The sequence below is a fragment of the Trachemys scripta genome, chromosome 17, assembly GCF_013100865.1.
Source record: "Trachemys scripta elegans isolate TJP31775 chromosome 17, CAS_Tse_1.0, whole genome shotgun sequence".
Taxonomy (NCBI): Eukaryota; Metazoa; Chordata; order Testudines; family Emydidae; genus Trachemys; species Trachemys scripta.
Window position 1 is genome coordinate 17,504,204 of NC_048314.1, and position 25,518 is coordinate 17,529,721.

The 25,518-nt window shown below is 51.3% G+C and overlaps 1 protein-coding gene across 2 annotated transcripts in view; it reads right to left on the minus strand.

Annotated features, from left to right (window-relative positions):
• The window catches only part of FAM163B (family with sequence similarity 163 member B), a 62,474-nt gene that overhangs the window by 3,581 nt on the left and 33,375 nt on the right, over positions 1-25,518 (minus strand). For both annotated transcript variants that reach the window (XM_034752088.1, XM_034752087.1), the window contains one exon: positions 794-909. In XM_034752088.1, the coding sequence (XP_034607979.1) occupies positions 794-886 (93 nt within the window). In that variant the 5' untranslated portion in view covers positions 887-909. The remainder of the gene's footprint in view (positions 1-793; positions 910-25,518) is intronic.

Below are 25,518 nucleotides of genomic sequence, written 5' to 3' on the forward strand. Positions count from 1 at the left end.
CCCCCTCCTCCCTCCCACTCCTAGCCACGCGGAAAGGGCTGCCCAAGCGCTACTGGCTATATGGTTTGCCGGCAGCCCCCAGACCCTGTGCCCCCGGCCAGCGCTTCCCCAGCGCAGCAGGAGCCCGGGAGGGGAAGTGCCCAGCCGGGGGCGCAGGGTCTGGAGGCTGCCCGGCAAACCGTGAAGCCGGTAGCGCTCGGGCAGCCCTTTCCGCATGGCTGGGAGTGGGAGGGAGGAGGGGCGGAGTTAGGGCAGGGAAGGGGCGGAGTTGGGGCGGGGCTGGGGTTGGGAAATGGGCGGGGCCAGGGCCCGTGGAGGGTCCTCTTTTTTTATTTGTTAGATATGGTAACCCTACCCTCCCCCCACCACGACATAAAGTTTGAGCCAATTTAGTGAAGGGCCAGAACTTAAAGGGTTGAGAGCCTGACTCACAAGGGCCAATAAACACTTCAACCCACATTCATTCCTGCTGTGCTTAGCCTGTCAGCTCCCTGGAGCAGGGACTTCTCTATGTTCATGGGTCATAGTTCTGCAAGGGCACCTGCACCGGTGCTGCACCTTATGTCGCTCCAAACACGTCGGTGACTGGAGTTCATCAGGAATGAACTTGCCCCCATTTCCCCTCTAGAAGCAGTTCCTGTCCCCTCTCACCAAAAGCCCCGTCAATCTCATGTCCCTTCTCCTGCCCCTCATGTGTCAGCTGCCGCTCAGGCTGGGCAGCCCTTGTACAAACTAGTCTCTGTTACGTTGAAACAAAGAAGCATGGGCTGACGTGCAACCCCGTGAGGAGTACCTGAAGCCTACAATAGCAGAGAACTGCTATAATGCAAAGCAAAATGACAGTCGCTAATATTCCACCTGTGATGACCACGGTCCCGGCTGTCATTCGACCTCTTCTCCATTAACAACCTGGAAGACAGAACAGGCGTTCAAACACAGGGTAAATGGGCAGTAGCCTCATACAAATTTCTACTGCAGCCCAGCAAAAAACAGGGGGAGAGGGGCAGCTCAGCACCTACCAGCACTCACTGTGCCCCAGGGCATGCAGGGGGCTGACCCCGACGGAAAACCCAGCTCTGGTGGGTTATGCCCTTCTTTGGGGCAGGAGCCCAGCATTCAGCACCACCCCACCCCGTGCTAGCGCACCAGTGGGGCAAGTGGAGCGGTGGCCATTCACCCCTCGGGCGTTGCCCAGTCTGCCCATCCTGAGACTGCTTAATACTGAATTTGCTGGTGTTTTTTTTTTTTTTTTTTAAACCATGTTGATGCTGGGCCACTAGGGATTGCAGCAAACAGGAATGGTGACAGCTAGAACTTCCTGGAGTTGGCTCTGTCATGGCTGTGACTTAAGGGCCAAGGCAAGGCTCACTTGTGGGAAAGGGGAATGGGCTCTGTTCCCCTGACTGACAGGCCAGAGGCAAGCCCCTTGAACTATGGCTCATGTGACCTCTGGCTTTGTGAGCCAGGTGGTGTGTGGGTGGCCATGGAGCAGGGCTGTGCTTTTGGCCAAGGTCCCATGGGGAGGGGCTACAGGGGACCCACATGTCTCCTGTGCCTGTGGCTCCTGATTACCTTAACCCAGCCTGGTGTAACGGGATGAAGCACCTAGATTTCCTGCAATAACAAAGTCAAATGCTAGCAGAGAGAACGGCGCCATCTGAAGCCTCTAGACCAAGTGCTGTACAGTTTCCTGTCTTTGACACAAGCCCGTCAAGCCATTGACCCTGCGTGCGCTAACTGGCAATTCAAGCTAGCACAGGATCGCCAGCAAGTCCGTGATGCGTCTTCCACTTTGCCCACTTTGGTGCAGCCAGCTGGTTTTCTGTCTGGTGCCTGCTGTCCATGCGCGCAGTAGGAAGGCACACTAACAAAGAAGTGCCTGGCCCACTGCTTATTTGGGTTCTGGCTGACAGTACACACACCAGGCTTAATCCTGCTGTCCCTTAAGTACACACAGCTCGGTAGAGCAAAGCCTGACGTCTTTCCTCCAGCAAAATGCCCAGCTAAGTTAATGGGACTGCGAGCTTTGGCCACTTGACTTCTCTGGGGTTGGTGCGTGGGCCTCAGGATCAGGCCCATTATCAGGGTTGCGGGGCAGGCCGGCAGGCTGCCTTCCCTGAAGCCAAACAAAGGCCTGTAAAATCCATCTGGAACCAATCTGTGCATATCTACTTGTTTCACTGTGATGTTGGCTTGGCAGCAGCTACTAGGCTGAACATGATGGAGCTGGTATCACCCATCACCCTGAGTCCCGCCAAGTGCCACCTGGCAGCTGTATGAAGGGAGGATGGAAAAAGTAACCACAGAGTAGATGTAAGATTTAATGTGTGTCCCGGCAGCCAACAGGTAGGAAAAAAAAATGTCTATGACTTGGAGTCTAGGGAAAAGTTTAATGATTCTCTGGGCTGGTTAACTCCATATAAAAAAATCATATAATGAGACGAGCGAAATTCTCTGCTCAGGGATGCCGTTGATGGTTGTGCAGGTAAGAGAATTTGTCGCAGTGTCTTACAATATAAAACTCACTAGAAACACATTGGAAGCGTCCCACTCATGTGGTTCTGCTGAACAAAATGCAGGCCCTTTATATCTGCCTCACTACGGTTCAGCAGCGTATGCGACTCATTTCCAATGGAAGCAAAAAATATATTTCAGGTTCACGATGATTTGGTCCAGGCTACTGTATTTTAATTGTCCCCTAAGTCTAATGTGTTTTAAAAGTGGCCCCTCATGCATTATGGCTCAAAAAAAGGAGTTGGCTCTCTGTTAATTTCAAAGACCTACTCAAGTGTGTAAGGGTGCAGCAATGTAACAGTTGCCCAGTCTAGCCTGATAACACTGGCGAGTACATTGCTGATCGTTACACACAGGCGATGCCTTTGGGGTGGGGGTCATGGGCCCCTCCAGATTTGCTGCTGGGCTTGTACTGAGCATGCTCACACAGACTGAACACGCTCAGTAACGCTGCTGAAGCTGGCTGCCCTCCCCCACTATCGGCAGGCACGGGGCGTCTCTGCCTTTACAGATAAGCTGGTGTATTAATAAAACAAAACAATGATTATACATCCAAACCTTGATCACTTGCACCAATAACTGGGGGCGCCATTGCAAATTATGGAGCTTTGAGAAACCCCAAGAAAGACTAACAAACCACCGCTGAACCTTGCAATAAAGCACCGCCTAGCAGACAAGACAAAACGGGAGACTCATAAGCATCTTGAGTGTCACCCAGAAAAATGTCAAAGGCAGCTGTGCCCTGATTCAGGATCCGATGCTGCAAACTCTTACCCACGAGTAGCGCTAGTGACGTCAGTGGCACTACTCACTGACTAAGGGTTACAGGACTGGGTTGTTTCACTATGGAAAGTAAAACACCCTGGCAGGAAAGTAAGTGAAGCCGATGCAGGGCATCGTGAAGAGCATGAGACAGTTAACGCGTCCATGGGTTGGCCTGGTGGCCCAGGGGACAAGGCAACCACATGGCCTTCATTTATGGAGGCAAATGAATGGCAACTGCAAGAGGGTAGTCAACGAATGGCTGGCTTGCCAGCTGCAAGAGGGTAGCCAACGAATGGCTGGCTTGCCAGGTCATAGCTAGGCTGAGCCATGCATGTCTGCTGAGACCATCACAACCTCTTCCCCATATGGTGGAGCAGCTGAGTGGGCAATGGTGATGACGAACCATAGTTGCATAGTTGAATATGATTATATTTATATTCTACAAAAGAGGGCTATACTTTTTAGAATCACCCTTGGCCAAACCCTCAAAGAAAGGCCCTGATCCTACAGGGGGCGGCACACTTTCAAATATCAGTGAGGGCTATTCAGCATCCCAGAAGACGGGACCCCTGGGAAGGAAAAAAAAAAACCTTCTGCCTTGTAATTAGACCAATGTGGTCTCAGCAGGACATCATAGACAATTCACAGTCTGTCCTGTGTACCCATCACAATGACAGCAATATTACCTAGCGTGACGGGCTCTCGCTTGCACTAAGATTTATAGCTTCAATGTTAGAGAGAGTGGAAGAGCTTTATACAGTAAAGAATTTGAATTGAGTCAGTTTGCCTCTGAGCCTGTGATCTATTTTCCATATGAAAATAATGTGGACTTTAATTTGGAATAACTGGAACTACTATGATGCACTCGGGAATAGCCCAGTTCATTTGCAGAGCTTCAGTTTGCAAAAATAGATGCATTAAATTATGTAACTCATGCCTTTGTATGAGCAATGCATAAATGTGTGCATGCACGTCCACGTGCTGTTCATATAAAATTTTAACCTTTGTATGAGTAGAGGGCACACACACACACACACACACACACAATGCCAGAGAGTCCAGATTCCAATACCATGTTGTTTCAGGCCTGGGGATGGATTCAAGCACCCGTTCTAGGGAGTGGCTTTGCCTCAAGAAATGATGCCAAGACTTGGTGTCCCAGGCTGGGGGTGGGGAGAGGCAAGCTGCCCCCCTGGCCATTTCCTAGTTTGAGCTGGTGAAAATGAACATATTGTTCAAAGCGCTTTGGAACCATTTTTGCCAAGCCAGGCCTTGATGGCATGGCTATGATGGATTGCATTTTGAATAATGGAAAGACTGTAATTTAGCCTGGGCCTGGCACCTGCCTGCATATTTGCTTGACATCAGTATATCACCAATTTCCTTTGACCACTCTTTTTTCCCCTCACTCGTTGGTGTGTGGTTGTTTTTTTCCAAAAAGTTTCCACACCAATCCTTTCTAATGACGATTTGCTCTCTCTCTCGCTGGGTGAAGGTTGAGTATCTGCGTCCTGCAATGGTTTAGGCTGGCATACTGAGAAGGTAAAATACTGAGCAAGCTACTGAGCTGGACTGAGACTGGACTAAAGCAGCGGCTACTTTAGCTCTAAGCTATCAGGTCCTGCTTTATACACATATCACAACCTTGTGGGTCCAGCACCAGGTGAGAGCAGGTCAGGAACACCCATTTCTTCCACTAGGCTACTCACAAGCCTCCCACAAAGGTGTCCGTTGTAAGATGACTTGGAAACTGGGGTGAGCAGAATGGTCACGGAACAGGGGCTCAGCGCTTCCTCTGTTTGGCTGATGAGGAACGCTGCGCCTGATGCCATCCTGCCAGTTGAATCCGGTTCCCTTCCTCTCTCTCCAAGCAACAGGGAAAGAGAGAGAAAACTCCAGGGACAAGAAATGCAACATGATTGTTATGTTCCGTGAGAGCCTAGGTGGGTGCGGGAATATCTTTTACAGGACCATCTTCTGGGGGTGGAAGGTGCAGGCTTCTGAGCTACACAGAGCTCTTCTTCAGGTCTGGGGAAGGAAATCAGAGTGTCTGAGGTCTGTTACATTACAGTCACCGGGGCCCCTCCTGTCCCCACTGATGTCAATGAATCATAGAATCATAGAATATCAGGGTTGGAAGGAACCTCAGGAGGTCATCTAGTCTCAAAGCAGGACCAATCCCCAACTAATCCCCTATGCATGCATGGCTGGATGCATAGGCGCTGACGCTGTGCATGGCTGGATGCATAGGTGCCGACACGATCCACCCAAGTCAGTGGGACATCTTTGCATCATTGACTTTAACGGGAGTTGGACTGGACTTTACCTATTAGAAACTGTATTAAGTGCTTACACATGGGAGCATGTGTCTTGACCTATAGGCAATGGTGGACGCCCAACCAGGAACCCATGGAAAAAAAAGAGGGGTTACTCAGCACCCACCAGCCACAGTGGTGCTGGGGCCCCAGGGCTGGCAGCTGATCAGTGAGCAGCTGGTGGGAGGCACTCGGGGGAGAGGGTTTGCAGAGGTATGAGCGGCAGGCGGGTGGGGGGGGCTCAGGCGAGGGGGTGGAACGAGGCAGAGTGAGGGCGGAGCATCAGAGCAGAGCAGGGATGGCGCACCCAGCGGGAAAAGGAAAAGTCAGCGCCTGTGGCTGGATGTGGCCCTTAGCTTATAACACTGGTAAGTGGGGCGCTTAGATTGGCAATGTGTGTGCAGCTATTAGTGGTTCCAATGGAACCCCACTGCCACGGACTCCGCTGCCCCGGAGGGTGTTTCAGTCTGTGATGTACCCGGGTGTAATCCAGACCACTGAGGGCTGGGTCTTGGGGTGCCTTGCAGTGACTAGCTGTTGTAGCTTCCAATCTGGACTGCTCACAACCCGCCACCACCACGCAGGCCACTCCCACATGTGTTTGTAGCCCTACGGCCTGCCAATCACACTCTGGTTTTCACCAGCCTTGCAGGGTGACCCCCAATACACTCCCAGTCCAGGACCTTCTCCCCCGAACTGTACATCCTGCACTGTCCAGCCCTCTCCCAGACAGCCCAGAAAAATCCAGTTCATTATTGCTTTAAAGAAATAAACATACACCAGCTTATCACGAGAAATGAAGTTACCCAGACACTTTAACCTAAACACGTTGGATTAGGTGATGCAATAAAACCAGTTTATTAATGACAAAGGGAGAGAGTCCGAGTACAAATAATGAGACAAACTAGTCAGAAATGGTTACAAGAAAAATAAAGATAAAATAGTGCCTGACTTAACCAACTGTATTAGAGTCAAGCAAAATTTCTCACCACATGCTTCCTGACCAAACGCTTCAGGTCACGCCCCCTTCCCAAGTCCAACCGCCATTCTCCTTGTCTTCTTAGGTGCAGGGAATGTGATGGGCAAGGAGAGAGAGGGGGGTGTCTGCCCTTACTTTTTATAGTTTCAGTCCCCCTCTTGAAAAACATTTCCAGCTGGGAACTAGGAGGAAAGAGTCTGTGTGGAAGGTTGTTCCCTGCTGGTATTTTTTTCACCTGTTTGTGCTGCCTGTGTTTTCCCTTCCGGCTGGTCAGGTCTCCCCACTCTGCTGTGTACAAAGATTATTACAATCGTGTGGCGAGTGGGAATACAGGGGTGCATTCCGTCACACACGCCATGGGGGCTCTGCTGGAAAACCTCAGGCTCACTGGGGTCACTGTGGAGTTGGTGGGGGCAACGCTGCCCGGGCCGGGGGCACCCTCTCTCTGTTCCTGCCCCAGTCCTGCCCCTTGCCATTGACCCACTCCTTCGCCTGCTTCACAAAGAGCCACATGTGGATCTGGGGGGGTCAAAATTAGGGCCCATGGGTCTGATCCAAAGCCCAGTACGTTGATGGAAAGACACCCACGATCTCCACTGGGCTATGGAGCTGGCGCTTATGTTTATAATGCAGGGGTTGGGTCAGCAACCTCTGAAGCAGGTTTAAGGCCAGGCAGGATATTGGGGCTAACCAATGACTGGCTTGGAGACAGCAAATCCAGTGTCTCTGTGAGCTAACAGCATCTCTCCTTCGCTCTGCTCATTCCGGTGCCCTGCTAAATATTTTCCTGTTACCTAGACAAATCATCTTGGGTAGGGTGGGACTCGGGCCTGTCCTGTCAGCTGGGACAGGCTCGGACACACCACAGGAGCACTTCTGAGCCCTCCTGAACCACAACTCAGCTCGCCCCACAGCGGGACTGAAAAGCTGTGAGAAGAAAGTAAGGGATTGTTTGGTTTGGACGCGAACCTCCCTAGCATCACAGACACAGGCTGGTGCATGCACACACATACGCGCACCCCCCCCCACCCCCCAGAGTTCTGGACAGCCTCCCACCCATGCCTCCAGCTCGGAGCACAGTGCCAGCTGGCGGCACCTTGGAACGGCTGACTGCACGTCAGTAATGAAAGTGCTACTCGGCCTTCGGGTACCTGGAGCCTCTGGGAGCATTAAGCAAGCTGCATGCAGGGGGGCAGTGTGGGGAGGCCTGACCAGCTGACAAGAGCCCTGTCCAAATCAGCTTCATGCTCCTCGTGTATAAAACATCATAATGAACCTGTCCTGCGGTTTTTCTTTCCCCGCCATTTTTTCCTTTTTGCTTTTGTCAGGAGACCGTAGCCAAGTGCTGTACAAGGGCCCATGTGGCCCCACCGAACCTGCAGCTTTCTCGGCCTTTAACCGTATCAAGTCTTTAGTCCTTGTTAAGAGCATCCTGCCGGTTAAAAAGGTAAAAGACCCTTTTAAATACCTTGAGGCCTCTAATTCTGCTGCTGAGCTCACACTGGTTTGCTCCATGATGCGAGCTGGGCTGCGCACATCTGCCTCCCCCTGCTTGGGTTCAGTTATCCTAGCTCAGCCTAGGGGCACAGCAGCACCACAGCTTCCTTCAAGCGCAGAGCAAATGCTCGGGAGCCCGTATGTTCAGCAGGTGCCCGGATTTTCAGGTAGTGCAGTAACATGCAAAATGTCTTTCTCCAACACCAGGTCCAAATGCAACTGTCCTGTAGACGTTAGCTTCTCAGTGCCAGGTCATACCCAGTCCGGGGAGTAGAGTTCTGTGATACCTGGGATAGGTCCCAAGAGGTGATGAGCTCCTATTGACATTACAGCCCTTCTCTGGATCAGGGGGATAGCAGCCGAATTGTGGTGTTCCTCCAGCCACTCCACTGGACACCCCCACAGCTGAGCTTGGGACAGGGGAGCATCCAAACATAGAAACCTGGTTCCTTCAGCAGGCCTATGACCTAAGAGACGGGTCTGGCAAGAGAAAAAAAGGCCGACAGGTCTGAGTTTATTACATGAGCCTGCTTGGGCTTTGACGTGTGAGAGCAATGGAGATGCATACGCTACAGCATCAGCTGGCAACAGAGAAGCCCAGGAGTCGAGAATTTCAGCACAGGCTCCAGGCCTGGGCTTGCTCACACAGGGCCCTGCTCAGAAGGTGGCCACGGCCCAGTTTGTAACAGCCTCCCAAGGGTAATCACTGGGTTAAACAAAACAAAAAAGCCAGCTGGCTCAGTGTCTCGATCCTGCTGTCCCAATGGAGGGAATAAAAGCATCCCTGTGGGAACTCCGTGCAGCGCAGCCTAGCCACTTCATCTCCCATCATTGCTCTGTCCGTCTCCCCGGGCCAGGCTTGGAGGCAGATCAGCAGAAACCTCGGGCTGAAAGCTGCTGACAGATACAGCAGCATTAGCATGGATGTTTGACCTCTCTCCCCAAAGCGGAGATCATCACCTACCAATGGTCCCGGAGTCCTAGCCAGGTTTGAACCCCAGCTGGAAGAATCAAGTGGGATGATATCGCTGGAAGTCAAGCACTGTCGGATAACACTGCCACCAGTTCCTCTGTCATCTGACCTAGGAAAGGCAGCGGTTGGGTGAAATTCTCAGCTGGTGTAAACTGACACAGCTCTGATGAAGACAATGGACCTGTGGTAATTGACAGCAGCAGAGAATCTGTCACCTCCCTCCTGTATCATTTATTTATCTAATCTATAGCTGTATAAATGGAATAAAAACACTTCTGCAAGCTTTCCCATAGCTGGTGTTCCACCTATAACTCGCTGGCTGGCGCTGGTGTAGCTGCATTGCCATCTTCGGGGTGGCAGAGGAGTTACTGAGAGCGGCCCCCAGTGTTTGCACGCGTACCAGCCAGAACAGGAACATCTCTGTCAGCCCACTCGCCTGCAAGAACATGGTTAGCAGCCCTCTAGTCCTGCGAGCGTAGGACAGGGCACAGCTGAACTATGTAAATTACCCAGAGCGCGCCTGTTCTGAACACCTCCTTCAGAAGTGCTTTAACACAGCTGGCCTGCAGCAGGTTAACCCAACCCTCCCCCCCCCCCACCCCACCCCAAATTACTACAGCACCAGAGGAAAACCAGCCTTATCTGTTAAGGATTTGTTTGGATTCCAAAGAAAATAAACCGACAGTCCTGCTAACGTTGGTAAGTACTGACTGGAGAAAGCAGTATCATATTTTATGCTGGTGCTGAATGGGACTGTAGGAGTGTGTGTAATTTATGGTGCTGCTCTCTGCTGGGTCTGCAGGCCGTCTGGCATGATGCTTCCACAGGGTGAGGGCCGGGCCAACTCCTGACATCCCGCACTGGCGTGAATGGGCATCTTACCTGAACACAGCCTGAGGGGGACATGGTCAAAAGCACCGAAGTGCTTAGGAGCCTAAATCCCATATTCAGCTGTGATGTGCCCACACGCAGGGCCGGCTCCAGGCACCAGCATTCCGAGCAGGTGCTTGGGGCGGCAATCTGCAAGGGGCGGCACTCCGTGTGTTTTTGCCGCCCCAAGCAGTGTGCCGAATTGCCTCCACGGATGGTGGGGGCAGTCCGGGTGCCGTTAGGGCGGCACGCGCGTGGCGGCGGCGGCGGCAATTCGATGGCAGCTTCTGTCCTAACGGCACACGGACTGCCCCCGCCGTCCGCAGCGGCAATTCGGCGCGCTGCTTGGGGCGGCAAAACAGTAGAGCCGGCCCTGCCCACACAAGAGTCTAGTGCCACTGAAAATCAATGACCCTTCGGGTATGGCACAGTGGAAAGCTGCGTATTCAGTTAGGAGCTGTGAGCTCCATTCCCAGCTCCTCAGGCTGCCTTCAGTGCCAGAATGCTGGGCCAAAGGCATCCCTAGTGCAAGTCTAGTGAAATAATGGGAATTACACCAGGGATGAAATTGGTCTATTGTCTTTATAGCCTAATGGCAGAAAATGTCCATTGCCTGGAGTAAATCGGGGTGCTCCAACTGTTCCACATCGCCAGCCCCTCCAATCTAGCTGGGATGCCCCTCCCCTTTTCTAGCAATATGGGCAGGGCATGATGGTTGCAACCTCCCGGCGCCTGTCCACGTATCCCCTTGTGGAGTAAGCAGGAGGCTGCGGCCGTCTGTCTGCCTGTCTCCTTGGCTGTCCAGCAGGGGAGTGGAGGTTCCATGACCCAAGCCAGGCCAATCTGATGTGGATTGCACGTCACTGGTCATTTCTCCCGCTGGACCATGCTCACTTTAAAAGCTTTGCCCCGGGTTTTCCCTTACAAGGGGGGAATGTCCAACTGGAGCAGCAGTTCCTCTGCCCCAGCCCGATGGAACGGCATAGTCAAATCTCTACACACCGTGCCCAGGGAACGCAGTGCTCCTTCAGCAAAATACACACCAGGGGAGAACGCTGACAAGCACCTGCCCCCGACCACACGCCTCTGGGAGTGCCTGTATGCATAGAATTATAGACTATCAGGGTTGGAAGGGACCTCAGGAAGTCATCTAGTCCAACCCCCTGCTCAAAGCAGGACCAACCCCAACTAAATTATCCTAGCCAGGGCTTTGTCAAGCCGGGTCTTAAAAACCTCTAAGGATGAAATTCCACCACCTCCCTAGGGAACCCATTCCAGTGCTTCACCACCCTCCTAGTGAAAAAGTTTTTCCTAATATCCAACCTAGCCCTCCCCCACTGCAACTTGAGACCATTGCTCCTTGTTCTGTCATCTGGTACCACTGAAAACAGCCGAGCTCCATTCTCTTTGGAACCCCCCTTCAGGTAGTTGAAAGCAGCTATCAAATCCCCCCCCCCCCTTCTCTTCTGCAGACTAAATAATCCCAGTTCCCTCAGCCTCTCCTCATAAGTCATGTGCTCCAGCCCCCTAATCATTTTTGTTGCCCTCTGCTGGACTCTTTCCAATTTTTCCACATCCTTCTTGTAGTGTGAGGCCCAAAACTGGACACAATACTCCAGATGAGGCCTCACCAATGCCAAATAGAGGGGAATGATCACATCCCTTGATCTGCTTGCAATGCTCCTACTTATACAGCCCAAAATGACGTTAGCCTTCTTGGCAACAAGGGCACACTGTTGATTCATATCCAGCTTCTCGTCCACTGTAACCCCTAGGTCCTTTTCTGCAGAACTGCTGTCTAGCCACTTGGTCCCTAGTCTGTAGCAGTGCATGGGATTCTTCTGTCCTAAGTGCAGGACTCTGTTCTACCAGCACTGGGAAAGGAGGGGCCATCAGCACCCCTGCTGCCCCGCACCATGGGCAGCTAGGACGGCTTAGCTCAGATACGTGCAGATTCACACAGCTGCCCAGGCACTCTGAGCAGTAAAGGGGCCAGCCTAGATTTTAAACACACCCATTCAGTCCCAACCTGTCCTGTCTGGGAGGCGGTCCTGCAGATCCCACTGGCTGAGCTGGAGTAGGGCAGTGGCAAGTTAGGAGAGCACAGACTAACATCTCCCTGACAGGGCCTGGATGCCCTGCACCTCCCACCTGGAACAGTCACAGGCCCACCCTCCAGTCTCTAGGACCTATGTGGATGTGGGGGAGGAGAAGGGGAAATGGGGACAGGAAGAGGTCAGGGCTCCCCATCCTGGCAGTGTGGCTGTATTACAGTCTCCCTGACAGGGACACCCCCCTTCAGTGAGTGTACTGGTTGTATTACACTCCACACAGCTGGACGTGGCACAGAGCATCTCCTCTGCCCACCTCGGGGCCTCTGTCTGCCCAGTCCTCACTCCCTCTCCACTGGGGATCCATCAGACCCTCAAACAGGCTTCCAGCTTCTTGGGGTCCTGGGGAAGGGGCAGGGCGGGAATTGTTACCATGGGAGTGGCTGACCCCCTCTTGCACATAGAAGGGGGTAGCTCATGACTTCCCCCCAGCAATAGCCACAGGTCAAACCTCAGGGCCAAGTTTGCCCTTGTTCTCACCCACGCAAACCCTTGTGAGACTCTGTAAGTGAAAGGGGGATTTGCCTGGCCGTCTTCCTGCAGCTGGACATTGGTCTCCTCTAACTTGAACGTTCAATGGTTAAACACCATTCATTTTTAAAGGGTAAATGTCATGTTGTGATTGTTTATTCAGAGTAGAGATTAATTTACAGTCTCTTACAACTGGGCTGCCAATAGCATCATAAACATTGCCACCAGCAGACCAAATAGGCCAAAGTTTTCAATAGTGGCTAATGATTTTAGGTGCTTTGCTTTTTGGGGTTTCCAACTTGAGACCTGTTAAAGGTGCCTGATTTTCCCGGTTGGGGGGGGGGGGGAGTGCTCGGCTGTTCCTGAGACGTGTCGTACGTTGGGCCCACAGAATCACTGGACCCTTCTGAAAATCTTGGCCATTGGCTGTCCTTAAAAACTGGGCCAAATTCAGTTCTTGATTCATCAGAGTTCGGGATGTTTAAGGAACACAGAAACCTGATGCCCCAAGGGGGAAAATCTGCAGAGATCCAATCTGGGGATGAGAAAGAGTGCGGGGCTGATCCCAGCAATTCAGTGACATGCTGGAAGATTCCATAGACTCGTTTAATCTCCAGTGCATATATATATTGATTGCTTCCCTTTCAAGTCCGATGCAGCTTGTGTCACCCAACAGCCTCTCTTCCCATAAAGAGGTCTGAGAAATAATCGTGGGGCTTTGTAAGGATCACAGAATTCCTAAACTCAGCATACCCCAGGCTTGAGTCTTCTCTCACCAATTTCAAGCTGGTCTATCTCCACTGACTTCCTGACTGACACTGGTGGAGGGGGAAGGAGAGTCAGACCTTTGGGGTCATCCTGCCCCAAACAATTGTCTTGTGATGGCTAACCTGCCAGAACATCCCCCTCATTTTACCCCTTCCCTGCCAGTTCACTCCATCGCCCTGCCCGGGAAGCCTGTGCCCTTGTGCTCTCACAGGCTGGGCTTTGCAATGAATACTCTCTCCTGGAAGGAAAGGTAACTGATTAATTAGGGATGGTCACATACCATCCACTCATGAAAGGACATCTATGTCCTGTGGCTGAAGCAAAGGGATCAGGAGTCCGGACTGGAGTCTATCCCATGACTCTGCTGCATGACTTCAGGCCAGGCACTTCACCTTTCTGGACCTCAGTTTCCCCATCTTTAAAAGGGGGATAAAGTTATCAACCCGTCATTGTAACGTGCTTTGAGATTCCCCAAATACAAGTAAATTCTACGTATTTTGATGCTGATGCTGATTTCTTTTCTTTCGCCTCTCATTAATTAAACGACCATTCCCTCCCTTGTGGCATCAGTAATGAAAGATAGCACATGGTCCTGCTTCCCCTATGGCCTGTGCTTTCAAACACAAGGCTACACGCAGCCAGCCATGTATACAGCATAGCTAGGAAAATCCCACGTCAGGAACTTTGGAATTCTTAAGCACCCCTCAGTTATACCTGAGGCCATTTGGAGTTTGCCGTTTTTTTAAACATATTGTCTTATGAACAGCATATACCTGGAAGCTTTAAACTCTCCAGTGTGTGAGGGGGGAAAAAAAGAACAGAAAAGCGCAGCATATGGAGGCCCACAAGCAGAATAGTTCCTGTCTAGACCGCCTTTACATTTGTTCCTAATTTCACGCTCCACGGGCTCCCAGATTCATACATTTAGTAATAAACACACTGGTAAAAGGAAGTGCTTTGCTGCTCTGCTGTGGTCTTGGAGAAACTATGCAGAAGCCCTGGGAAGAGGAACACAGGCGCTGTGAGGTACCGCTCACAATGTAACTCCATATGGCTCCTTCCTCGTCATTATGTACTATTAGGAGCCCTAGAGCTACTGTGGATGCCTGAAGACTCTCCCTGTCCAAATTCATTCCCCCACCCAGCGCATTTTCTTTTACTGCCAAGAGTGAGGAAAGGCCTGCAGCCGAATATTAACTCCGCGTGGTCGGAGGTGGACATTTTCCTTTGTGCTCAGGGGTTCTCTATCGCCCCCCAACCCCAAATCCACATCTGCTCCCCTTGCTATCGGCCTACGCGACAATCTGTCCTCCATGCAGCCACTCTGTCCAGTTTGTCGGGACTCCCCCAGGCGCTGTTCCTATTTGGCAAGCCTATCTCCACTCAGGCTCGGTGCTCGGCTCTGGCATTGATCAGAGCCTGATGTAAAGGAAAATAGGGTTACCATATATAAGGTTTTAAAAAAGAGAACACTCCACGGGGCCCTGGCCCTGCCCCTTCCCCGCCCCCAACTCCGCCCCTTCCCCAAAGTCCCCGCCCCAACTCCCCTGAGCGCCCCGCATTCCCTCTCCTCCCTCCCAGCCACGCGAAACAGCTACCCGAGCGCTACTGGCTTCATGGTTTGCTGGGCAGCCCCCAGACCTCCAGATCTGCTGCGCTCCCGGCCGGGCGCTTCCCCAGCGCAGCTGGAGCCCGGGAGGGGAAGCACCTGGCCGGGGGCGCAGGGTCTGGAGGACTGGGGGCTGCCCGGCAAACCGTGAAGCCGGTAGCGCTGGGGCAGCTTGGCTCTTCAGCTGCACAGAGCTGAGGTGCCTGGGGGAAGCAGCAGCAGCCGCCGCCGCAGCGGGGAATCCGCCTGCAGCTCGCAGCCTGCCGGAGCCGCTCAGGTAACAGGGGGCTGGGGCAGGGATGCCGGCATTTTCCCAGACATGTTCGGCTTTTTGGCAATTCCCCCGGACGGCCCGGGGATTTGAGGACCAAAAAGCCGGACATGTCCGGGAAAATCTGGACGTATGGTAACCCTAAGGAAAGCCCTGGCCTGGTCCATGGCTGTGAGGTGGGAACAGCTACCGAGAGCGAGTTAAGGGATTGTGACACCGTCCCACAGCTGGTGTGGAGAGATCCCTGCTTCTGGGCTGTACCTTGGAGCTTCACAGCAACAGCCGGGATAGAACTTCCCGATCCCTGTTCCAGAAATACAGGCCACAGAGCAACTGTGCGGTAGGAGAATCTCCGGCAGCTAGTAACCATAGAGCATCTAACGACACACAGTAACTGCTCTCACTCTGGCCCGGAGACATGGGTCTGTTTGGTTAATTGCTCATTCTGGAGAGAGAGAGAGAGGGGGCTGCCATTCAACCAGAAACCAACTCCAGACAGAGGCCACGTGAGCTCCCAGCCCCCAGAAGACACCTTCTCTTGTTCCCTCTTGTCCTGGCACATTTTGAGAGTGGCTCCAGTCAAGAGGAAGAAAAGAAACTAATGGATTTGTAAATGGAAGAAAACGTCTTTTCCCTCAATACACAATGCTCATCTGCTGAAATCGGGGCAGATGTTATGTCAGGCTCAGGTGTATAAAACACTCCGGAAAAACTCTGCCTGCCGAGAGAATATGAGAGAGACAAGGTGGGTGAGATCATAACTTTTATTGGACTAACTTCTGTTGATGGAAGGTGCCACAGAGCTTCACAAAGCTCTTCAGGCCTGCAGGAGGAAATCAGTGTGTCTGAGCTCAAGACGAGTTGGGAGAGATTGTTAGGATTGATTTCCTTCTCTGGACCCAAAGAAGAGCTCTGTGAAGCTCGAAAGCCTGTACCTTCCACCAACATAAACTAATCCAATAAAATATATTACCTCACCCACCCACCTGGTCTGTCTCAGGTCCTAGGACCAACACCACTGCAAAGAGAGACTATAATCATTCAAAATGTCATAGATCACACAGTCCCTCTAACAGCAGGGGGTGAATCCGTGCTGAAAGAACACCACGGTGTAGCATATATAGCACACTTTTCATCATCAAAGCACTTTGTAAATATTAACTAATCCTCGCAAGCCCCAGTGAAGTAGGTAAGGATAAATAGCTCGACTTTACAGATTGATAGAGTGGGCCAGAGAGGGTACGAGTACCTGATTTTCACACACGGCTCCAGTTCTGTGGTGCAGTTTTACAGCTGCAAATAATTTAGTCTGCATTTTTGCCCTCACAATGAATTGCAGGCACAAATTTTAGTAGGCTGGCATGTTACTTCCTCTATGTGTGCCTGCATCTCAGCTTGTTAGATGGCTAGCCACTAATATTTGCATAATATTCAGTGTAGGAACAATTATGCACTAGCAAAAACCGAGGCTGGGTTAAGAACCAGCTGAAAGAATCAGACCGTAAGGTCACTGCAGAACTAGAATCCAGGGAGTTTACAGATACTAGAGCAAATTTCCTCCTTATACCCCCGCAGACCTGCCTTCTTGCTGGGTCCCTCTGAATAACCCAGGAGTAGCAGGAAATTTTCTGAGCAACCATTAACAGAAAACAATTATTTTTAAAAAATGGAACTTCTAAAGCAAAGTCCCAGCTCCTGACCAAGACACTGCAGAGACTGCTGAAAAACAACCACCATAACAATGCTAATGCACAACACGTCTCCGAACACCTGCGTGAAAAACACCGAAATTACCCCAGGCACAAAGAAAACAGCATCAGTACAAAAAAAGAGCACAGCATCAGAGGAGGAAAAAGTCTCCTTGGAACCATTAGATGCCAAAGGGCTGGATTAAAGACAAACTCATTTAGAGCCCATTGACGTCAGTGGGAGTTTTGTCATTGACCCCAATGGGCATTGGACCCGGTCCTTCAGTTCTGAACAGGGACTGAGTGGGAAAGATGGGGGAGAAGGCAGAAAGCAGAGCTTGGGCAAGGGGTGAGTGGGAGAGGCTGGGGCTTTCACAACCACTGTGCGGAGCCAGATGCCAGTTAATGCCGGGCTTGTGGACAGCAAGACCCAGGAAGGCAACAGCAGCTACTTAGCCTCCTCCTCCTCTTGGATGTCACTGAAGTAGGTGCCTCCCTGGAGTCAAGTTTTGCCATCAGTCTCAGCCAGGCCGTCTGGCTGTGGCCAATGGGGCGACTCAGGTGCGAGTCTGGGCAGCATCCAGCCAAAAGCAAGGAGCACGTTTCACGGCTACTGTTCGTTAACACAGTTGCTTGGCTTTGTTTGGTGAATGGGCGGGGGTTGCTTCTTCTGCCCAAATGGCTGAGATTCCTCTGTGTTTGGATGCAAAAAAAAAAAAAAAAGTTCAGTTTCCAACAATCACCTGAACAATGTGGTTTGGAAAAATTTAGAAGGAAAATGAAGCTTTTTTCAGTGTTGTCAAAAAATAATTTTGGGGGAGATGGGAGTACTCCACCTCTCATCCAGCCCTACAACCTATAAAAACAAACTGTGCTGAGTGTGAAGCACATGGAGACAGGATAAGTGACAGAAAACACCACTGCACTGGTATGACCTGGCCGAGCTATCAGGTTTCGATGCAGATACAATCCCCAAAGACTTTTGCTTGGCTAGCCTGTCGCACTGCATGATGGGACAGGTTCTGCTCTCCCCACAAAAGCCAGGCTTCCAATCACTTCAAGGTGGGGTTTTGTTCTTATAGGGGTTCCTGGAAGCTGCCCTGACTTGCAACCCCGGCAGCCCTCACCCCCCCCCAGCGTTAGCCTCAGCTCCTTTATTCTGCACCAGATGAAGTGGGGACAAAGCCAACGTCAAGCTTTAGAAACAGCAGGATGAAGTGTGATGGGCTCTCTGAGCCTCTGTAGGGGAGGCCCACCGGCACGGAGCCGTTGGCTGCTGCATGCAGGTATTCACTGTTGATGGATTCCAGCCGCCTGGAACGTGGACACCCAATGGGCCAGCCTCAAGCATGACCAACTGACTGGCTGAAAACAAGCATCTGAATTCACAGCGCCACTGAACTGCTCCAGTGATTTTTGTCCCGAGTCATGACGTGGTGTCTTTCATTACCAGTCCGACGCCCAGCCGGCTGTCCCTTGACAGCGTTGCTGGCTTACGCAGGTGTCCAATGGGCAGATGAGCTCAATGCTAACACGCTGGCACTAGGCCGTTTACTATCACCATTGTGCCGGGCAGCTTGGAAGAAGGTTGTGTCTGGTTCATAACCCTTCCCGTGAAGGCCCAGGAAGGGAGGATTTACATTTTTTTGTTGGGGGTGGGGGGATGGGAGAAGGAGGAGTGGAGAAAGAATTGCAAAAAAGCCTGAAAGAAAACATGCTCTGCGAACAGTTTGGGAATATCTGAAAAGAGCCCTGCTGCCTAAAACCTGATTGTTCCTGTCTTCATGTTTCTCATCAGTTCTTCCTTTCTGCTTATATGTCTAATTCTCAAGGGCTCAGTATCCAAGAACCTGAGTAGTCTGCCAACTTTAACAGTCTAGCCCTCAGAGCACCCTCCTTGATGTTATCTCCGCTGTCCCAAATGGGGAAACTGAGGCACGGATCATTTTTGTTTTAAGGCCAACATTTTCAGACGTGGCTGGTGTTTTCGGGGTGCCCTACCCGAGACTCCTTGGGCCTGATTTTCAGAAGTGCTCAGAGCCTGCTTGTTATTATTGTAGTTTTAACCCATAAATATAGCTGAGGTGTGCATGCTATGTGGGCTAGGAATGAAAGCAGTGCTTGGCCATCAGCATGCTGAGCTCTTTTGAAAATCCGGACCTTGAAATCTGGCCAAAAGGTGTATCAGAACAGATGTGCCCTACATCACTTCTGAAATTTGGGCTGCCAACGTCTGGCCCAAAGGTCACACTGGAAGTCTTTGGCAAAGCTAGGAGTTATACCTGTACCCCCTGATTCATAAGCCTGGCCACTAACCACTAGACCACACCGGCTTGTGCTGATGGAGACAATTCTATTGCTCAGTTCCCCGAGTGATGGCTTATTTGGCTCGGGGTGAGGTTGTCTGGAAGGAAGCGGGATTTCTACAAACTGTGTAGCAATGTGGGAGATGTGGGTTTAAAAAGGGCCAATTATGTAATTTAGATGCCTGACTTTAAATAACTCCGATGTTATGTATTCTCCTAACAAATATCCTTATGATCACACCCACAGGTTGTTCTGTGTTACTGATTATTCCAGCTCAGAGCTTATTTTATTTTAAATGTAAAATAACCCACCACCAGCAGCAATAACAACCTACCACACTTATTATGTCGTTTACCCCATAAACATAGCTGTTATATGGATGCCATGTGGGCTAGGAGTTATTATGTAGCTTCAACCCATAAACAAGCGGTTGTCTGCGTGCCATGAAGGGTAGGAATGAAAGTAGTGCCTAATAATCAGAGCACTGGGAACAAATAACCAAGCTACTGTATGTGCCAAAATGTATTTTTCGGTACTAAGTGGCATTATGCACAAAAGCTCTGGACTGTGGTTAACTGTGAGATCAGAAGTGTGGAACACAGAATGTCTAGGTCCTCTGCTCCACCACCCACCACTCAGCAGGTGACCTTTGTCTCTCTGTACTCTGTCTAGCTCTATTAGAAAGAAGTGGAGCGATTTCCTGAGTGCAACCTCGGTATGTCGTCCAACATGTTTTTAAAATAAATTAAGTATCAGAATACCCCACTACCCCAAATCCCCACCCCTCCCTGGAAGCTAAGAGCCAAATGCTGTAACTTCCATGAAAACCAGACCAACATGACTTCTCCCTAATAAAGGGAAGTTGGCTGCCTGCTACGCAAGTCACAGTTCAGACCTGGGATATGAACGTGGCAGGCCAGCATAAATCACGAGTGCTTTTCTAATTGGGAAGGCTGCTTTCAACCAAAGCAGCCCACAGGGCCAGGTCTCCCATCCAGAGTCCTGCTGAAGCGGGGGAAAGAGGCAGCGTTCCAACAGGTAACAGAAAACAGACCGGCACCAAACGGCATGGGAAAGTCAGAAAGGAGCAACAACACCCGCACAAGGGAACTCCACAGGCCTGCAGCTGCTTTGCTGGTTGCCGGGCCTGATTTCCAAAGCAACAGAGCACCCATAGTACCCCTTATCCTCCGTTGGATTGGTGGGTGTGCCGCACCTCTGCAGTGTTAGACTTGACATGCCAGAGTTTCAAAGGAGCTCAGTCTGTTGGCCACAGGTGTCTCCATGGCAGCGGCGGGGGGCTGAGCCCCTTTGAATGTCTGGCCCCAAATGTGGGTGCCAGGCTGTTGAAAATCTGGCCTTCAATGAGAAGGGGGAATTAACTGCTTCCAAACACAGAGTGGATACTTACTACACCCCATTATTTATGTGGCATTGACACTGCTGTCTTCCTTTGCCTTGTGTATCTGGCCTCCTTTATTTAGTGAGCTTGTGAGGAAAAAATAACCGGGGTGTCAACAACTCCCTCTCATTTTTAAATCAAAGCGAGTTGCTAAGCGGTGTTATTGGGAAACACCATAACCTAGAATAATTTTAAACCATTCGTTCCAGTGCCTTTCCAAGGTTAAAAATATTCCCGCTCATTTGGAGGAGTAGGGAGAGCGTCTGGCACACCTTCACTATAGGGAATATCACATCTCCTGCCTGGCAATGTGTATCCCCAGGCAGAGAAAGCGCTGAGCGACAATGATGCTAATGCAGTTTGAGTGTAACCAAAGCTATCTGCCTTTCATGGACACCACACCCAGGGTGTGCCGCTCTGGATGGAAGCTGAGGCCTCATCTTGACTCGGGGAAAGCCTGAATATAACTCAGGCTCAGCTCATGTGATCTAGCTAAGCTCAATCCAAACCTAATCACTTTTCCTAGGAGACATGCGCCTGTCTAGGCATGAACTTGGCCTTCTCAAATTGGGCTAAAGGCGCTACCTTGTGTCTACCCTGGGGAAAGTGGTCGAGTTTAAGCTGGGCTTATTTTATATTCGTTAAGTCTCACCTCAACACGGCCGCTTTTCCTAGTCAGGACCAAACTTGAGTGGGTGACACCAGAGCGTGAGCAGCGTGTGAATACTAAAGGCCCGACTAGCATTAGTGAGCAGGTACTCACACACCTAGGCCTAGCCAAGCCACTAGGACTGCCCAAGTGACTGCAAGGAATTTACCTCCCAGCCCAAACAAATCATTCTCCCGACCTCCAAGCCCACCATGTCGAGGAGGGAATTGTTATTGTACAGATGGGGGGTGGGGGAGAGTAGGCTGCAGAGGGATTAAATAACTTGCCCAAGGCCACCTAGTTGATCAAGGTCAGAGCTGAGATTAGAGTTCAGGAGATCCTAGCTCCTGCTCTTGTGCTCAGTCCATTAGCCCATACTGGCCCCATTTCCCACCTGCCCAGGGCAGTTGAATTCCATCCTACTCCAGTATTATAACAGCAATAAGACACAGCACGGGGTCCCATCGAGTTCCCCAACAGCGACATTTTACAAAGAACAAACAAACAAACAAAAAATCTACCTCGCCTGTCAGCAACCTTGCTATCCCCCCTACCAGCCAGCCGGCCACCACTGCCACATCCACAGTGCTGGCTTCGCTAGCCGTGTCTAAGCACGGGTAGGTACACGTGGCTGGAACAGGCACATATATCTTCCATGGCCTCTGTGGGAAGTGCTCTGGCCAGCCAGGTGATGCCATCAAAGGCCACTGTATAGATACAAGACATTGTAGAGCCAGAATTGAGGGCTGATTCTTAGCAGTAGCACCGCGAACTCCAGCCTGTATTATTCAGTCCACTTTCAGCCTGCATTATTCCATAAGATTCAGAGCCAATATTCCTAAAAATGTCAGGTCGCGGACCTACAGTGCCGGGCCACACGAATAGGCAGCAAGGAAACTGATGGAGGGAAACTGAAACCGACAAGTTTCAAGCGCTCTAGCAAGGATCGTGTCATTTGCAATTCCTTGCTGGCTCACAACAGCACGGCTGGTGGGGGGACCGGAGAGGTGGCTCAGTATCAACAGTTGTTATACGTGCACTGTTAGGGGCAAGCCAGTTGTTTAATGAATAGGAGGGAGAAGACAGAATGGAAGGCAAATCTCACTTGATTGGCGTTCGCTGATCCAGTCCCGCTCGTGCCTACCTGGGCCATCTGGCCACCAGTTGGGGATGCTGATGCCTGGGAGTTTGAAGTGTTGCTAATTAGAGCTTTCCCACCGCGCCTTGATGTGCGTCTGCGGTTCTGCTAATATCTCAATCGTAGTGATAGTCTCCTGAGCTTTGGGCTGCCTTCTCAGTTACATTAAGGCACCGCCGCGCACACAGGCCTTCCTATTGCGCACAAACGCTGGGGGGGAGAGGCTCCAGGGACAGTTGTGCTCAACAATGGGGAGACGAGTGGGAGGACTGGGGGGGAGGGGAGGAGGAGGAAGCAGGGGAGGGGACATATTGGGGGGAAGAGGGGAAGCTGTGGCAGCAAGTGAATTGCATAGGAAGTCATGTGTGGAGCTAGGGGGATGCCAAAGGCGTCTCCCTCCCTACTTTGGCAGCGCACTGCTCTCTCCACGCCGCCTGGGGGTGCACACTATGCACATGGGGGGAAGCGGGGACAGGGTCATGGCTTTTCCATCTGCAACACCTCGCAGCAGGAAGGAGGCTGCCCTATCCTAACCCTCTTGTGTACCAGGTCCCCATGCAAGCCAGGGACCCCATCAGTGACCTTAACACACTGGTCTTCTCTGTCCTGGGCACCTCAGCTCTGCATCACTGGGCATTTCGAAGGACAGGGTGGTGCCCCAAAGAGACCCGGGGAATGCTTCCCTGCTGTACTGCAATCTCCATAAAGCGAGGCACAAAGCTCTGGCTATTCCTGACGGCATCACCACAGACACTGGTCCCCAAAGAAAAGCGTAAATGACAAGCAAATCCTGTTCCTTTCAAACTCCATCAGCGAGTGCTCAGCCCAAGAGCACCAGGACAGGGCTGGCAGGGAAAGGAAACGTATTCTCCAGCTTCTAAGAGGGGATCAGTGACAAGGAGGGGAAGAAAACGCTTCCCTGAGTGCGGGGCCACGCTCAACATGCACTCTCAGCGACAGCTGTCAAGACTCCTGATGCACTGGGCTCCTTGGGAGAGCCGCGCTGAGAACCAGCAACGCTGTAAAGAACCCCAGGGATCAGCCTGGGTCCTGGGAGAGAGAAATGAGCCTGGGTGGGCAGGTCTAAGAACCCAGCCCCAAGCACAGCTCCCGGTCTGGGCCATGGAGCCTGCGTGGGGCCTTGCGGTTCCAGAGCTCCGTTCAGGCTTTGGGTGGACTCTTGCCAAGAACAGCTGTGGTGGAGGTTGGGATTTTTAGCAGTGCTTAGGGGCTTGAGGCATCCAAATTCAATGGGGCTGGGTGTTTTAACTTCTCTAGGCTCTCCTGCTTGTGACAGGAAGAGGCTGATGTTTGAGGTGCAGTGTAGGGGAGGGAGCGGTCGAAGATTGGGTCCAGCACTGCAGACACCCGCCAGGCATCCCCAGGGCTTCTACGCAGCAGAGGCTGCTGATTCAGCCAAACTATGGGCAAAACACGGGGCCACGCTGACACCCCCCAAACTGACTTCATTTCAGAGCCAGGGCAGGGTTGCCAGAGTGGCCAGGTTAATAATCTGTAGTTCAGTGGTTCTCTAGTTTTTAATCTGTGGATCACCAGAGCTCCTCAGAACCGCCGCTGATTTTCGGGGGAAGAAAGTTTGAGACTTAAGCGGTGGGGCTGCAGGACAGCATCTCTCTTTCAAAGGCATCCACAGAGTGAAAAGCTAAGTCGTGGCTCCACCACGCCCTCCTTATAAGCAGATTGCCATTGTGCAAATAAAATACCCCCCCACACACTATTAATTTGATTGGAGAACTAAGCAGCAGAACCGGTGACAGGTAAGCGCCTGAGTGCATGGCATAGGCGTACTGCAAGCTGCATGAAAATCAGAGCCAACTCCCATGGCACCGAGCCTGACACCTGTGGCGGGGCCTTCTTCTCGCTTGGACACCAGTCCAGAAGCTCTGCCACAGCCTGGATGGCAAAAGGAGAACACACAACTCTAGATCAAAGATGGCTATTGGACTTGAAACAGGAATTAAAACAGGCCTGTGTTATGCAGGAGGTCAGACTAGAGGATAGAGTGGCCCCTTGTGGCCTTAAAAATTTATGATGCGGTGAAAAAATACTAAACAGGTGATGGACAATCTGGAAGAGACTTAAACAACCTCCGTATCTGGCATTTTGCTACTACGGCAAAAGATGTATTTGAAAATACCACAGACAGCATAAGGGGCCAGCAGCAGAAACCTGAGGCCAGATCCTCAGCTAGATGTGGCTTCATTGACTTCCGGTGAGCTACATGGATTTGTTCCAGTGGCAGATCTGGCCCATTGACTTCAATGGAACTATATGTCAGTTTAAGAACATAAGAGCAGCCAAACTGGGTCAGACCAAGGGTCCATCTAGACCAGTATCCTGGCTCTGATAGTGGGGCCAGTGCCAGAGGTTCGGGGGGAGAGGGCGGGAGGAGAGAGAGGACAGTGCAGTTGGAGTGATCCACCTCTGCCTGCCCCTCTTGGCTTCACCCACCACGTGAGGGTCTGACTCTTTAAAGATAATTATCTACTAAGCGTTGGTACTGTGCTTTACGCTGCACATCCTTGTAATAAGATACAGTGCTTGCCTCCAAGTGCTCAGTTCAAACACAGACAAAACCACTCACGTGTAATACACCCATCATGCTCAAGATGGCAAAGAATCTTGGGAATCTTGCAGATCTTCTGCAAAGCCGTTTAAGGATGGAGTGTGTGTTTCAACCTACAGAGGCTTAAAAAAAAGCCTTCGCCGTGCCTCAGTTTACCTTTAAAATGGGCCTGACAGTGGGCACGATGCTTCTCTCCCGAGTCAGGCAATAGTCTCACTGAGATAAATAAGATTTTTGCCTGAGTAAGGAGTGCAGGGTCAGGCCTGGTGCTTTGGCTATTTTACAGACTGCTGTAACACTTAACTGAGGTCTGTGCATTGCTTTGAGGTTGGGGTGACAGGGACTATGTACGTGCCCAGTATTATAATTATAATATAGGAGAGATCCTTTCAGGATTGTTGAAGCAACAGAAAAGCTCACATGTAAATGACTAAGTGTCTCCATGTCAGAACTCAAGAGACCAGTCCGTTGATCCCCCCCCCCCATTAAAAGAAGGAAAAGAAAAGAATCAGAGAAGAAAAGGAAAGCCTTCCAACCCCACTGCACCCTTGTGAACATACTTGTAGCTAGGATGGTCTGAACTGAAATCCTGGACCTACGCACT